The 16,601-nt window shown below is 36.9% G+C and overlaps 1 protein-coding gene across 5 annotated transcripts in view; it reads left to right on the top strand.

The window, feature by feature from the left end:
* Positions 1–16,601, top strand: part of CEP135 (centrosomal protein 135) — a 72,918-nt gene that overhangs the window by 38,835 nt on the left and 17,482 nt on the right. For all 5 annotated transcript variants that reach the window (XM_026508935.4, XM_048212023.2, XM_057309743.1 and 2 more), the window contains 4 exons: positions 4,462–4,613; positions 14,968–15,083; positions 15,157–15,311; positions 15,898–15,953. In XM_026508935.4, coding sequence (XP_026364720.1) covers positions 4,462–4,613; positions 14,968–15,083; positions 15,157–15,311; positions 15,898–15,953 — 479 coding nt within the window. The remainder of the gene's footprint in view (positions 1–4,461; positions 4,614–14,967; positions 15,084–15,156; positions 15,312–15,897; positions 15,954–16,601) is intronic.

A 16,601-nucleotide genomic window follows, 5' to 3' on the forward strand; every position in this document is an offset into this window, starting at 1 on the left:
TTAATCTCAGGTCATGTGTTCACACCCTGTATCGGGCTCCATGCCCAGCAGGAGAACATCTTTTTGACCTTGGGGAAATAATAATTATAGCAATTTATATAGCATTTACTTTGTGTCAGGTGCTTTCTCAACATTTTATATAATTTTAATTCTGATAACAATCGTATGAAGTAAATGTTAATATTATCCTTATATCATACATAAGGAAACTGAGGTGGGGGGGTGGAATTTGCCTAATATCACGCAGCTAGCAAGTGTCTGCTGCCAGAATGTAAGCTCCTAAACACAAATGAAAGGAAACAGATAAATAGGACTACATTGACAAGAACTTCTTTGTTCATCAAATAGCCATAAGTTGAAAAAACAGGCCACTAACTGAGAGGATTTGCTATACATTTAACCTAAAAGAACTCAACAGAAGATATGAATTGACACTTCATGGCAGAAGAAATTACAAGTGGCTAATAAACATAAAAAGGTGTTCTACATCAGTAATAGAGGAAATACAAATTATAAAACCATAGTAAAAACATTTCACATCCATCAGGGCATCAGAAATTAAAAAGTTCAGGGCACCTGGCTGGCTCAGTCAGTAGAGCATGCAACTCTTGATCTCAGAGCTGTAGGTTCAAGCCCTTTGTTGGGTGTAGAGATTACTTTTTAAAAAATAAAAAAATTAACAAGTTATAACACACATAATTTAGCAAATACATGTAGGGTCAGGGAGTGCAAACTGGTACCTCTTTGGAGGATAATTTGGCATTGCCTAGCAAAGGCATATTCTATGAGCTAGCAAATCCATTTCTAGATAAGAACCCTGGTTGGAGGTCAGTGAACTGTGGCGCCCAGACCAAATCTGACCTCTAGTTTGTCTTTGTCATAAAGTTTTTATTGGAAAACAGCCATGTTCATTTGTTACACATAGCCCGTGGCAGCAGACCAAAGCCTCACAAAGCCTTAACTCCCTGGTAGAAAACAAGAAACAATCTTGATGTCAGTTATGGGGAAAATAGAGAAATAGTGGTAATAATTCATACAGTGAAGTATTACAGAGCAGTGAAAACGAGTGAACAGTAGCTGCAAACATCAGTGTGCATGAATCTTACAAATACAGAGTCAGAGAACATGCAGCATGATTCTACTTGTGTAGAGTTCAAAAGTATACAGACCTAAACTATATATTATTTAGGGATTCATACGGATAATGGTATACAAAAAAAATAAGAAATGAGAAACACGAGACTCATGATAAGTGGTTACTGTGGCAAGATTTGGGGGATGTGATTGGTGATTGGAGACTGCTCACAAGCAGTTTCAAGGTTCGGGTAATATTTTTAAGCCAGGTAATAGATACATAAATGTTCTTTTGTTGTTGTTATTCTTTATACTATACATGTAATCTTGTTTGTACAAGATATACCCAAGGAATTTTGAAAGGTTTTTAATGGAAAAAACAAACAAACAAACCCAGTTTCATTTCCCACCTCTCTATACCCAAAACTACTACCCACAATTCTAATTCCTCCTGGTGTTTACCTCCCTGTTTCTAAATAATGTGCTTATAACTGCTTAGTCTTGTCTTACTTTATTGATTCAAGATTATTTAATGAATATCCATGATGTTAGATGATGACTTAGCACTCTTCCCTTTTGCTTCCCCCATTACTTCGTATTTACTACATATTACACTTACTTTAGTAGTAACTTTATATTATTATGACTTCTAGTGGCCCATGGGTCAGCCAAATGGGATAGTACTACTCTTGCCTTTTCTCTTACAGATCTTTTTCCTGGAATTAATCATTGCTTTTGTTTTGTTTCATTTTATTTTTTGTTTCTTTTCTGTTTTCATTAAACCCTTTGCCAATTTTTGTCAAGAACTGCAGCATCTCTACCACATGCTCAAACCTGTCAGTTCTGTTGTTTCCCACTGAAGACTTCCGTCTTGAGCTTTCCATCATCTTGCTCAGTTGCGGACTATGTCCTCTTATGAATTTCTCTGTTCCCCTCTCCTGTATTCAGCCTCGTGTTTTCTTTCCTTCATTCTGGTATAGCACCTTCTCTAGCGGTTTCCTGGAAAAGAGGACATGGGAGGAGAGTTTCTGGGTATACTACTTGTCTGAAAATGTCTTTATTCAGATTTCATAATTGATTTATGATTTGGCTTGGTATATGGAAATCTAGATTAGAAAATTATTTCCACTAAAAATTTTGAATACTGTCTTCCATTGTGTCTCAACTTTCTTTGAGATGTCTGATGCTATTCTATATCCTAGTCCCTTGTACATGTTTTTATTTCTGAAAACTTTAAGAATTTCCTCCTTGTTTTCAATTTCTTGGGTAATTTACTGTACTATTATATTTTCTCTCTCTGGAACTGTTTTTTTTGTTGTTGTTGTTGTTGTTTTTTAAGTAAGCTCTACACTCAGCATGGGGCCTGAATTCATGACCCCAAGATCAAGAGTCACACACTACCTATTGAGCCAGCCAGACGCCCCTCTGGAACTTTTATTAGCTGGTTTTGGACCTCCTAAAGAGATCTGAGGTTCTTATCCTATCTCCCTTATTTTCTCTTTGACTTTTTGTTCTTTCTGGGAGATTTCCTCAGCTTTATCTTCTAACTCTTCTATTGATTTATTTTAAAATTTAGTTATATTTCTGGTTTCCAAGAGAACTTTCTAGAAAGAGGTAGGAGCTCTCTCGGGTGTGATGTGCCCAGTATAGATTTTCAGCCAGTCTTCCTTGTTCTGTTCCTGAGCCCCAGCGCACCACTTGGTGCCTTTGTGTGTTGAGTTTCTTCAGGGCACATCAGCTAGTTGCTAACTGTGGTGATTTTAGATTAGTGTTCCTCAACTGAGGTCAGTTCTGCCTCCTAGGAGATGTTTGGCAATACCTGGAGAATTTGTGGTTGACACACTAGGGGAAAAGGTGCTTTTCATACCTAGAAATACTACTAAGGGCCTTGCCTACTCAGGAGACTGGGATGCTGCTAAAGGTCCTACGGTGCACAATGCACAGGTCAGCCCCCCCAGCAAAGGAATATCTGGCCCCAAATATCTGTAGTTCCGAGGTTCAGAAGCTTTGCTTCGGATTGTATCCTTCCACTCTGAGTCGCTCTTCTGTCTATTCTCTGTCTTCCATAAGTTACTGACATCACTTATCTATTGTTGTTTTCTTTCTTGTTCTCTATGTCCTTATGAGTGTGTTACTTTCTATTCCTTTACTGTCGTTTCAAGAGGGAGGGGAGATTAAATGTGTATAGTCAGTGTACAGTTTTAAATGGAAGACTTCTGTTTAACACAAATATTTCTTGGTTTTGAGTTTTACATATAGATCATTATTCTATTTAGAATTTATTTTTGTATGTAAAATAGAAATCTAACTGATTTTTTCTTCAGTGAGTGGCTGTCCCAACTCTGTTTGTAAAGAGTTTTTTCTTTTGGGGGCGCCTGGGTGGCGCAGTCGTTAAGCGTCTGCCTTCGGCTCAGGGCGTGATCCCAGCATTCTGGGATCGAGCCCCACATCAGGCTCCTCTGCTAGGAGCCTGCTTCTTCCTCTCCCACTCCCCCTGCTTGTGTTCCCTCTCTCGCTGGCTGTCTCTGTCAAATAAATAAATAAAATCTTAATAAATAAATAAATAAATAAATAAATAAATAAATAAATCCCTGTACGTTTAAAAAAAAAAAAGTTTTTTCTTTTCCTACTTCCCTTAACATACTGCCTTTTCTAAATTTACATCTGTGTACTTGTATTGACTCATTCGTGTGAAATCCACACTGTAGCTTGTAATTTATTCTGATATCTCAAATCCCCCACAATTTTTCCTGTTTTCTTAACTTTTTTTCCTAAATGAACTTCAGAATGAAATCTAAGCCACCTTCCTTATTTATAAAAGGTTCTGTTAGGATTCTTACTGAAATTTCATTGAATTTACGGTTATTTCAGGAACTTTTAATACATTTCCAATATTGTGTTTCCATTCAGAAACATGTTGTGTCTTTTACATTAAATCAGGTTGTGTTTTATGTCTTTCAGGAAAATTTTAGTTTCTTCATCTAAATCTTGCCCATTTTTTGTTTGGGTTACAGTATTTTCTGCTCTGATTTTTCTTCAGTTTAGTCCTATGTACTTATTGTTTTTTAGAAATTCCTCAAAATGTTTGCCGTGTTTGCTAATGGTTTCCTTTCCTTTTTTCATTGCTCTTATGGATATATTCTTTTCTTCCTCTCTTGCTTTTTTAAAAATTTTGTATCTTTTTTTTTCATTTTACTGATATTGATAAGGAGAGATAAATGTGTATGCCCGTTCTGGCATCTAGAACCTAAAGTATACAAATGACTTTTCAAGTATGGTTAAATAAATATAATTTATTTCCTTAGTTTTTCTCTAGAAATATTACTAAAGAGTGCTTAAAGAAGACAAAACTGAGACATCTATTAATTTTTTTAATTTAAATTATAGCTTGAAGATGAAAAATGTGATTTGAAGTCTAAAGTGTTAATAATGAAAGAAACAGTAGAGTCATTAGAGAACAAAGCAAAACTCCAAGCTCAAAAACTTAACCATGTGGCTGGTGACTCATCTCATAGAAAGACAGAGATGAACTCACTTAGGTAAGTTTATTGAAAGTTTTGTTTATTTCACTTCTGGGAACAAATTAGTGGCTATGTGAGGTTCTTAGTGGTGGTGTTTTGAACTGGGCCTTTAAGCAGTGAAAGTTGGCCCTGCAGTAGAATCACCTGTAGCAGTTTTGAAAAGTATGAATTTAAGGGCAGATCTCTGGAGGTACTTATTCACTGAGCAAACCTGGGTAGATGTTGAGTATCTCTATTTTTAAAGACTCTCAGACTGATATGATTGCAGGCAAGTTTTTATACCTACTTCCTTCAAAAATTCCCCTTAGCTACTTCGGATTATTTGTATTCCGTACTGTAGGATTGCTGAAAATTATAAAATTCTTTGTCATTTTCCTTTCCTCTTTCAAAAAACGTAAGATCAGAATATGCATATACAGAGTCTAAAAAGGTGATGTGTCTCAAAGGTAAGAAGGTCAGTATGGAAAAATAGGGTGTATCTATAGGTTAGAGTCAGGGTATGAAGAACATGGTATGATAACCAAGAGTGTCTGGATTTTACCTTATAAATGTGGAGAACAAACAAGTTTTTAACCAAAGAGCTGATATTATTAGCATACCTTCTAGGAAGTGAACTCTGGCAGAAATTGGGAAGATGGATTTGGAATCTTAAGAGACTGATTGCAAATGATGGAGACCATGTGTCTGGACTAGAAACAGTGACAATGAACTTGAACAGAGGCTAGATTTAGAAAACATTTCTTCATAAAATCAAAAGGATTGGATGATCTGTGTGAGAATGAAAGAAAGATTCAGTAATGCAGAATGTGTTTGCCTTAGGAGACTGGGTTGTTGGTTAGCCATTAGTAAATTTAAAATACAGAACATTGAAGGAAACAAAGTCAACAGGTTTTTTTTGGACTAGGTAGCTGCAATAAGTAAAAAGACATGATCAGAAGAAGGAGATCACTGAAGAATCAGAAGAGCTATTCCTCTCTAAATTATATTTGCAGTAAGGATCAGGAAAAGATTTTCAGATGCCAACATGACATACATTTGTGCAACTAAATCAGTCATGAAATAATAACTTGAGATCAGAAAGGATTGTAGTAATGATGATTAGGAAGAAGATTGGGGGGGAAAGAATAGAAAGATTGATAGGGGCACCTTGGTGGCTCAGTCAGCTAAGCATCTGCCTTCAGCTCATGTCATGATCCGAGGCTCCCACGTTTGAGCCCTGCGTGGGCTCCCTATTGAGCAGGGAGCCCGTTTCTCCCCTCCCCCTTGTTTGTGCCCTCTCTTGCTTGTGTGCACGCACATGCTATCTTTCTCTCTCTCTCTCAAATAGATAGAATCTTAAAAAAAAAAAAAAAAAGATTGATAAATTAGAACTGAAAGTGTTAGTGAACAGTAGAATGGATATTTCTGAAAACTGAGTTAGTGAAATAGAAAACAAACTCAAGAAATTCATCTAGAATTCAGAACCCAGAAGAATAAAAAGAAATGATGAGATACAAGACACAGACCTAATCTACAAACACTGAGAATTGCAAAATATATAGTAAAATAAACAGTAGGATTGAAAATCCAAGGAATAATTAGGAAAAGAAAGGCCTGAGTTTGTTCATAAGGGTTCTGTGATTATCCAACAAATTTAATGATATAAGATCAAGAGCTTGTTGTGTCTGATTAATTAAGGTAAGGAATACTATTTTAGGGACTCATACACAGTATCTCTAATTTTTGCCTTTTTGCTGCTCTGACTAAAGTCTTGATAAGTTAGACTTCAGGAAAAGCTAAGGTGAAAGCTGCTTTTTTACTTTTTTTTTATGAGTGCTACATACATCCTCTGGAAAGCTAGCTGAATAGACCAGCCTCACTTCTGGTTCATGTCTATATTCAGCTCCAAAGTACAGATACTATGGCGTATTTCTTCACCCAGAATTATTAGTTAGTCTACCTATTTCCCTGTTGTGTTGAGCTGACTGGATCTGCATTTAATCCATTTTGCTTTTTCCTTCAGACTGTAGCCACAACTCTCCTATCTTTTCCTCACAGGAGGCCCTTCTCAGTCTTATAAGGCAGAGCTTTCAGTGCCCTTTCTTGGATCCCCTAGCCTACAGCTCCTTTCTCATTTTTTTTTTTTTACAGTGATGTCCTTTTCTCTTGTTAGCTCAATGTGCTACTTCCCTCACAGACACTGTGTTAAAGGAAGGGATTGTGAAGACTTTACTGTCTACCTTGTACAACCTGGGGAAATCGCATGGTTCCATAACTGTATTTTGCTCTGACAGAAAAAAACTGACTTATCTCTGAGGAAAGTTTGTCAGTCACATTCTCCATATCATTCTCCTATTAGAACCATGAGCTCTAGCCTTCAGGTCCAATCCAAAGCTGAACCCAATACAAACCATGATGCCAAGCACTCCGTGGAAGCAAAGCCACATTACCCAAACCTCATGCCACTTTCGATGTCGTTAGTGGAGATCTTGCTGCCCTTTTAATCATATAAAGTTATCTTACCCTTGACATGGAGACATTTAAGAAGCTGATACTCAGGGACGCTTGGGTGACTCAGTCAGTTAAGCATCTGCCTTCGGCTCAGGTCATAATCTTTGCGTCCTGGGATCGAGCCCCACATGGGGCTCCCTGCTCCGGGGGAGCCTGCTTCTCCTTCTCCCTCTGCCTCTCCCCCTGCTTGTGTGCTTTCTCTCTCTCTGTCAAATAAATAAATAAAATCTTAAAAAAAAAAAAAGAAGCTGATACTCAGATAGATGAAGCATATGTTCCTTTTTATCCACCTGGTGACCCATTTCCTCTTTCCCATCCTGAGTCAGGCATTTTTAAGCAAATTTCAGTGCCACCAAACAGTCTTTTCTATATCAAGCACAGTCTCTCATTGTTCAAATACAGCATCTGAGGGTGTAATACAAAATCCCACCTTAAGACCCCCGTTAATGTTAAACAAATGACTCTTGTCGTCTTTGAATTTTAGCATTTAATGAGACCTGGCATTTAATGCCCCAATTCAAAACTCCATAGTGCTATAAAGCAACTTTACCCAGGGAAGATGGTCTTAGCCCTCAGAGCATGTTAGCCATACTGGAGCTAGCATCAGTAAACTTTTTCTGTAAAGGAACAGAGCGTCAATGTTTCAAATTATACGCACCACCCAGTCCCTGCCTCATCTACTCAGTCCTGCCTTTGTAGCACAGAAGCAGCCATAGACACTATATAAATGGAGGAGTGTGGCTGTGGTCCAGTGCAACTTTATGGATGCTGGAATTTGAACTGCATATAATTTTCATATGTCACAAAATATCAGTCTTCTGTTGAAATTGTTTTCAGTCATGTAAACATGTAAAAATCATTCTTACCTCTTGGGCCTTACAGAAACATGTAGCAGGCTGTAGTTTTGCCAACCCCTGCTTGAGGATAATTTCCAGCCCAGTTAGACAACTGACTTTTCTCAATCACCCCCATAGTAAATAGCCTTAATCCTTACAACTGCTAGCAGTGAGGCTCTAAACGTTTAGATTCTTACAGCTGAAAATACCCTCAGACTGTTTTCAGTTTACCTTAGTCTTTAGTTATCTTTGGACCTTTTTCAAAACTAGAAGGTTGTATACTTATCCAGGATCAAATAAATGCATTAGCAGATTTTCCCAGAAAAGGCCCAGAAAACTCTAGTTGAAGTTAATACTATGGCAATGGGTATCAGTTGTTATAGTAGGATTTAGTTATATTCAGACAACCAAATATAACTGGTCTCCCTTGAGAAGTTTTTGTTTGTTAAAGGAACTGAGAACCATTTTAGATATGGGAAAGAAGGTTCACAGACTCCTTTGAATGCCTAAGAAGTGTCTTCTGGACATGCTAACATGTTTTCTACAAAGACAGGAAGAGGAGCCAGAGCCCCAAGTGAGGGCAATGAGCTCATAGACATGGACTTGGAAGGGCCAAGGGAAATTAGGGTCACCAGATTCAAATCATCATCCCTTTGTACAAAGGCAAAGAAAAGTCAGTACTGATCCCTTTTCCCCTCTCTGGCTCACCAAGAGGTGACACTTAATAGTAGCCAGCCTGTCTCAATTAATGGTGGGCCATAAACATAGACTCTTGGAAGACATCTGAAATAAAACAAAGGGGAGACCCCAATCAGTGTGGCAGAGTAGGAGGATTCCCCCCCTCCCGCAGAGTAGCAGGATCTTGAGCTCACTTCCTCATACAGACACACCAGACAAGAAAAAGATTAATAAAAGGCATCCAGATTGGTAGGAAAGAAATACTATTTGCAGATGAAATAATGCTATACATAGACAACCCTAAAGAAACCAAAAAACTGTTAAAACTAGCATTTGAATTCAGTAATGTTGCAGGATACAAAATTAATATATAGAAATCTGTTGGGTTACTGTACACTAATACCAAAAAGCAGAAGGTGATATTAAGAAAACAATTCCTTGTATAGTTGCATCAAAAAGAATAAAATACCTAGGAATAAATTTAACCAAGGAGATAAGAGACCTATACTCTGAAAATTATAAGACTTTGATGAAGGAAACTGAAGATGACAGAATAAAAGGAAAGATACACTGTGTTCATGGATTTGAAGAACATTGTTAAAATGTTCATACTACCCAAATCAATATACAGATTCAGTGCATCCTAATCAAAATACCGCAGGCATTTTTTTTTACAGAACTAGAGTGAATAATCTTAAAATTTATACAGAACTGCAAAGCCCCCAAGTAGTCAAAGCAATTTTGAGAAAGAACAAAGCTGATGGTATCATGCTCCCAGATTTCAAACTATACTACAAAGCTATAATAATCAAAACAGTAAGGTACTGGCACAAAAACACATAGACCAATGAAACAGAATAAGAAGCCTAGAAATAAATCCACACTTCTATGGTCCATTAATCTATGGCAAAGGAGACCAGAGTATACAATGGAGAAAAGACAGTCTCTTCAATAAATGGTGTTGGGGAAACTGAACCACTTTCCTATACCATATACAAAAAATAAACTCAAAACGGATTGAAGCCCTTAATGTAAGACCTGAAACCATTAAACTCTTAAAAGAAAACAGGCAGGAAACTCTTGGATATTAGTGTTAGCAGTATTTTTTTTTAATCTGTCTGAGACAAGGACAATAAAAGCAAAAATAAACAATTGGAACTATATCAGACGGAAGCTTTTGCACAGTAAAGGAAACCAACAACAAATTGAAAAGGCGGCCTACTGAATGGGAAAAACATTTGCAAATCATATATCTCATAAAGGGTTAATATCCAAACTATATTAAGAACTCATACAACTGAACACCAAAAAAACAATCGATTAAAAAATGGGCAAAGGACATGAGTAGACATTTTTCCAAAGAAGTTATGCAGATGGCCAAGAAACACATGAAAAGATGCTCAATGTCACTAATAATCAGGGAAATGCAAATCAAAAAACCACAGTGAGATATCACCTCAGGCTAGTCAATATGGCTAGAATCAAAAAGACAAGAAATAACAAGTGGTAGTGAGGATGTAGAGAAAGAAGAATTCTCATGCACTGTTGGTGGATTTATAAATTGGTGCAGTCACTGTGGAAAACAGTATGGTGGGTCCTCAAAAAATTAAAAACGAAATACCATATGATCCAGTGATTCCTAAAGAAAACTAAAGCACTAATTCAAAAAGATATATGCATTCTTATGTTTATTGCAGCATTATTTACAATAGCCAAGATAGGGAAGCAACCCAGGTGTCCATTGATAGATAAGTGGATAAAGAAAATATGGTTTAAAAAAAAGATATGGTATATACATATACAATGGAATATTACCATAAAAAATAATGAGATTTTGTCATTTCGTGACAACATGGATGGACCTAGAGGCTATTACACTAAGTTACAAAAGGCAGACAGAGAAAGAGAAATAAGTCACAGGGAATGTAAAGTACAAAGGAGAGGATATAATCAGTAATATTGTAATAACTTTGGTGACAGGTGGTAACTAGACCTATTGTGGTGGTCTTTTTGTAATGTATAAAATGTCAAATCACTATGGTGTATACTTGAAGCTAATATAATATTGTATATCAAAAAGAAGAAAAGTGGGGTACCTGGGTGGTTCAGTTGGTTAAGCGTCTGCCTTTGGCTCAGGTCATGATTCTCGGGTCCTGGGATCAAGCCCTATGTTGGGCTCCTTGCTCAGCAGGAGGTCTGCTTCTCCCTCTCCCTCTGCCTGATTCTCCCTCTGCTGTGTGCTTGCTCTCTCTCTCTGTCAAATAAATAAAATCTTTTTTAAAAAAATGGTACAGTATTCAAAACAGTAACTGGCATAAACCAGTGGTAACTGGCATAAAGATAGACATAAAAATGGCCCAAATGAATAGAACTGAAAGTCCAGAAATAAACCCATGTATCTATGGCCAATTGATTTCAACAAGGGTGCCAAGAGCATTCAATAGAGAAAGAATAGCCTCATCAATAAATGGTGCTAGAATAGCTGGATAGCCACATGAAAAAGAATGAAACTGGACCCCTACCTCACACTAAATATAAAAAATTAACTCAAAATGGATCAATGACCTAAATAGAAGAGCTAAAAACATAAAACTCTTAGGGGCGCCTGGGTGGCACAGCGGTTAAGCATCTGCCTTCGGCTCAGGGCGTGATCCCGGCGTTATGGGATCGAGCCCCACATCAGGCTCTTCTGCTATGAGCCTGCTTCTTCCTCTCCCATTCCCCCTGCTTGTGTTCCCTCTCTCGCTGGCTGTTTCTATCTCTGTCGAATAAATAAAATCTTAAAATAAATAAATTAAATAAATAAATAAATAAATAAATAAATAAAACTCTTAGAAGAAAGCATAGGAGTAAATCTTTATGACTTTGGGTTTGGCAATGGATTCTTAGATGGGACACCAAAAGAATGAGCAACAAAAGAAAAAGGTAAATTAGACTTCCAACAAAATAAAAAACTTTGTGTATCCAAGGACCTTATCAAGAAAGTGACAACTTGCAGAATGGGAGAAAATATTTTCAAATCATATCTCTGATAAGGGTCTAGTGTCAAGAATGTATAAAGAACTCTTTGAACAACAAAAAGACGCAACCAGTCTTTTTTAAATGGGCAAAGGACTTGGGGCACCTGGGTAGCTTAGTTGTTAAGTGTCTGCCTTTGGCTCAGGTCAGGATCCCAGGGTCCTGGGATGGAGCCCTGCATCTGGCTCTCCTCTTGGCGGGGGGAGCCCGCTTCTCCCTCTTCCCCTGCCTGCTGCCCCCCCCTACTTGTGCTCGCTTGCTCTCTCTGTCAAATAAATAAATAAATAATCTTTTAAAAAAGTAGAAATAAATGGGCAAAGGACTCAAACAGGCACTTCTCCAAAGAAGATATATAAATGACCAGCAAGCATATGAAAAGATGCTCATTAGGAAAATGCAAATCAAAACCACAATGAGATACTACTTCACATCCCCTAGCATGGCTATAAATGAGAAAGATAGAAAATACAAGTGTTGGCAAGAATGTAGAGAAAGTAGAACTCTCGTATTGCTGGTGGGAATGTAAAATGGTTCAGCCACTGTGGAAAACAATTTATCAGGTCTTCAAAAAGCTAAGCACAGAATTACCATATGACCCAGCAATGTTAGGTATATACCTAAAAGAATTAAAAACAGACCAGTATATGTACACACATGTTCATAGCAACACTATTCACAATAGCCAAAAGAAAGAAACAGCCCAAATGTCCTCAACAGATAGATAGACAAATTGTGGTATATACATACACTGGATCGACCATAAAGAGAAAGGATATTCTGACACTTGCTGCAACATAGATTAACCTTGAACACACTGTACTAAGTGCAATAAGCCAAATACAAAAGAATATATATTTTATGATTTTACTTATGTGAGTGAGGTGCCTAGTGTAGTCAAATTCATAGAGACAGGAAATAGATTAGAGGTTACCAGGGAATGGGAAGAGAGAAGGAGGAGGAGTTATTGTTAAATGGGTACAGAGTTTGTATTGGTGATAATGAAAAAGTTTTGGGAAACAGGGGTGATGAGTATACAGGATTGTGAATGTATTTAATGCCACTGATTTACATTTACAGATGGTTAAATTGGTAACTATTACACAAATTCAAAAGAAAAAGCAAACCAGGGATAGCATTATTGTTTCTCTTTCCTCTAATACGCCATTAAAATTCCAAACCTACCTCTGTTGGATGGAGCTTCAGCTCCATTTTAGAACTTGAACACTTCTTATGAATAGGACTCTTTAAGATGCTGTCTTTAAAATATATTTCATCATGAAGGGCAGTAATTACTTTGCCCCCTAAAATGAAATCATGTATACATCTTCGTAATGTAGTATAACTAAAGACTTCGAGGCTCAAAGGGATGGTCCTGTCCAGCCACATGGCTGGTAAGTAGAAAGCTAGAACTTTGATTTTAAGTTTTACTGCTTCACTGTCTTGTGGTAAGTCATCACTCCCTTTGCTATGTTCACGACACTTTTAAAGCTAAGAAATTGGTTCATTTCTCCTAACAATATAGTTCTCAAATTTTCTTTTCCAGATACCATGAGGAACAAATAATATGATAGTCACTCAACTATTTGTCCTTATGAACTTTATACCTCAGTTCTTTCATTAAGCAGACCTTTTTCTTAGCAGCAGTATTTCTGTCAGAAAAGTTACATCCAGGGTCAGTTATAATAGAATCTCTATTGTCCCTTTCCTGTCTACACTAGAGTATGAAAAGGTAAAGCTATTTTTAGGACTCACCAAGGGCCTATTTTATGTGTACAGTCAAGATGTTATCCTGCCTTCCTTATTAGGAATTAACCTTCCTTCTGAACCTTAAATGTGAAGACATCTTTACATTTCTACTTAGGACTTCAAACACTGCCAACCACTTGGTGTCCTTCATAGGGACTCTGTGGGCCATTCCATTTTTGAACAGACATTTTCCCTTCCAGATAGAGGATATTGGTCTCCCTGAATTCTTCATAGAAGGCAATGTCATGTAGTAAAATAACATTGATATCAGGTTAGCCTACCTGGATTTACATCTTTGCTTTAAATAGCTTTGTCAACTTGAACAAGTTATTAGTTTTTTGTTTCTATAGAATTCAGATGATATTTCTAAGTATGGAATTGTTCTAGGAATGAAAGAACTAATGTGTATAAAGTATCAGTACAATGAATATTCGCCTTCTTCTTTCTCTGCTCCCTGTTGTTATATCCCTTAGTGTAATAGCTGTAGCTTTCAGGAACAAGTTACATACAATGCAGTCACCTGGACCTCAGAGATAATTTTTTGAAGTAAAATTGCTTGAGCCTGGAGTCCTTCTGACTTGGTTCTGTTTGATTGTGTAACCCTGAAGAAGCCAGTCTCAGTTCAACTTTCCTCCCTACCTCTGGGCCGTTATTCACTTGCTTTGGAGCAGTCTGGGTCATGTCTTTTGTCTTTCAGAATACCTTGGTATTGCCAGTAAAACTTCCTCATTTCTATACAGCTGTCGCGTCTTACTTGTGGGTTTGGAAATTGAAAACTCCTCCCCTTTAAGCAGTTGTAAACTGAGCCACCCGTGGTAGTTACTTCCCGGTCTTATCCTCAAACGAACTCTAAAAAGGATCATGTGCGAGGTCCCAAGAAATAGCCTGAGGTGAGAAACACTTCTTTCCAGCTGGGCAGGGTTGAGAACTCTAGGTCAGGGCTGAAAGCATCCCGGAACTAGATGACAGGAGAGCATACTCTTGTTACTTCTGAAAAATAATCTCACTGATGAGTGAGTTATTCCTCTGAAATTGTCTTTATTTCTTCTGTAATGTTCTTTCTTTTGTTCCCTGAAGCCAGTCTTTACTCTTAAATATTCATTGCACTACAATAAATGTCCACTTTCCCCGTTTACTATGACCTCCAGTTGACTACCCACCAAAAAAGTCAAAATAGAAAACAAAATTAAAAGCTCACTAGTCAGGATTTATGGATAATCCTTGGAAATGTCAGGCAATACTGTAAAAAACAACTATGCCTTTGCCTCCACTATTGAAAATAGATTTTATAAGGGAAAGTGTTGGTATTAGGAAACTGAGGAGGGCTTTAAAACTACCAAGAAACCTCTAGAAAAGAGTATACAATTAATTTGATTTTTATACTATATTATTTTTAGGAAGATGGAACCATTTTGGAGAAGAATGGTGGACAGCAAGAAATAATATATAATATAATACCATTGATTATACTGGAAGAGCTTTAAAATAAGAAATAAAAGAAACTTTAAAAATAAGAAACTACTTTTTTAAGATCTCTCGTTTTTAAGAACTTATTTCTACCAGAGATAAGGAATGCCGTTTCTTTTTGTCCACTGGTTCTTTAGGGTAGTAAATGAGCAGCTACAGAGGTCACTTGATGATTGTCAGCACCGGCTCTCCCTGAAAAGAGGTGAACTCGAATCAGCCCAAGCACAAATTAACATACTGGAGGAAAAAATAGGTAAGTGTTTTTAAATTTTGCTTTTGCTAAATTGAATTTACTTTGTCTAACAAGCATTTCTCTTTTTTCATAGGTAAACTACACCTTCAGATGACTTCGCAGAATGAAGAGGCTCATGTAATGAAAAAGACCATTGGTGTTATTGACAAAGAAAAAGATTTTCTTCAGGAGACTGTAGATGAGAAGACAGAAAAGATTGCAAACCTGCAAGAAAACCTGGTTAATAAAGTATGTGACTGTTAAATACCTTTATCTGGCATCTCAACAAACAATTTCATTCTCTCTCTCAAATAGCTGTTCATACCTCCCATAGCAAGTTCCTAAGACCCAGAGTCACCTTCTAATATGCTTACATTTCATTTCATGCCAATAATTCAGATCTGCAAAAATTCTACTTATGGGGCACCTGGGTGGCTCAGTCAGTTAAGCATCAGACTCTTGATTTCGGCTCAGGTCATGATCTTAGGGTTGTGAGATGGAGCCCTGTGTTGGGCTCTGCACTGGGTGTGGAGCCTGCTTGAGATTCTCTTTCTCCCTCTGCCCCTGCCGCTCCAGCTCTCGCAGGTGCATGCACTTTCTCTTTCAAAATAAACTGTGATTTTACCGGATGTGATTATAGCAAACTCAAACAATTCAGGTTCTTAGAGTGGGTGGAAACATGCCAATATGTGAAGTACAGTTGGGACATAGAAATGTGTACTTTGAAGCTCTCTTTTATATTGTAATTTATATAAATTTGATAAATTATATAAATTCAAGTAAAGACATTTTTATATGAATGTTTTAGAATACTATATTTTCATAATTTTTGTAGGAAAAAGCTATTGCTCAGATGAAGAAGACCATCTCAGAGTATGAATCGTCTATGAAGTAAGTAATCAATGAAATGGCATCCAGCTTTTTTAAGAAATTTTCAGTAAGTGCATCTTAGGTCTTTAAGTAGCAATTTGACAATAGGAAAATTTCCTTGTTCAGTTTTCCCGTTTTTGCCGCTGACAGCATCTGAGTCTACTACATGAACATGCCATCCTCTTGAACTTTCTCCCCTCCTCCATCATCAACATCTCAACAGTTATGTCTGATTCATTATTCTTTTACAAACCTATTGCTCTTTATTTCTACTATAATTGTTCAGACCCTAAGTCTGGAATTTGTTCTACATCAAAATCTGTCTTGAACAGTTACAAAATTTTACATCTTATGTCTCATCTCTACTTAAGACAAAAGTCACTAATTATTATTTTGTATACCTTTACACATTACATAGTAGTGGGAACTTAAACATTAAATAATATTTGCCAATTGAATCTATTATGTTTTGCTCCTAATATTTGAAAGCCCTCTATTTAAAAAGAAAAAAACAAAAGTCCTCTATTTTTACTTGACTTTTGGAATTATGAATTTATTTTATGACTATTTCTAAGTAATGATTGGAAGAGATCTAAAATATCTGCTTTACCTAATTTATCAGTGTCTTAATGCAATGTAGTTTCTTGTATTCTTAGTATACTTAATGTA

The sequence above is a fragment of the Ursus arctos genome, unplaced genomic scaffold (assembly GCF_023065955.2).
Source record: "Ursus arctos isolate Adak ecotype North America unplaced genomic scaffold, UrsArc2.0 scaffold_9, whole genome shotgun sequence".
Lineage (NCBI taxonomy): Eukaryota > Metazoa > Chordata > Mammalia > Carnivora > Ursidae > Ursus > Ursus arctos.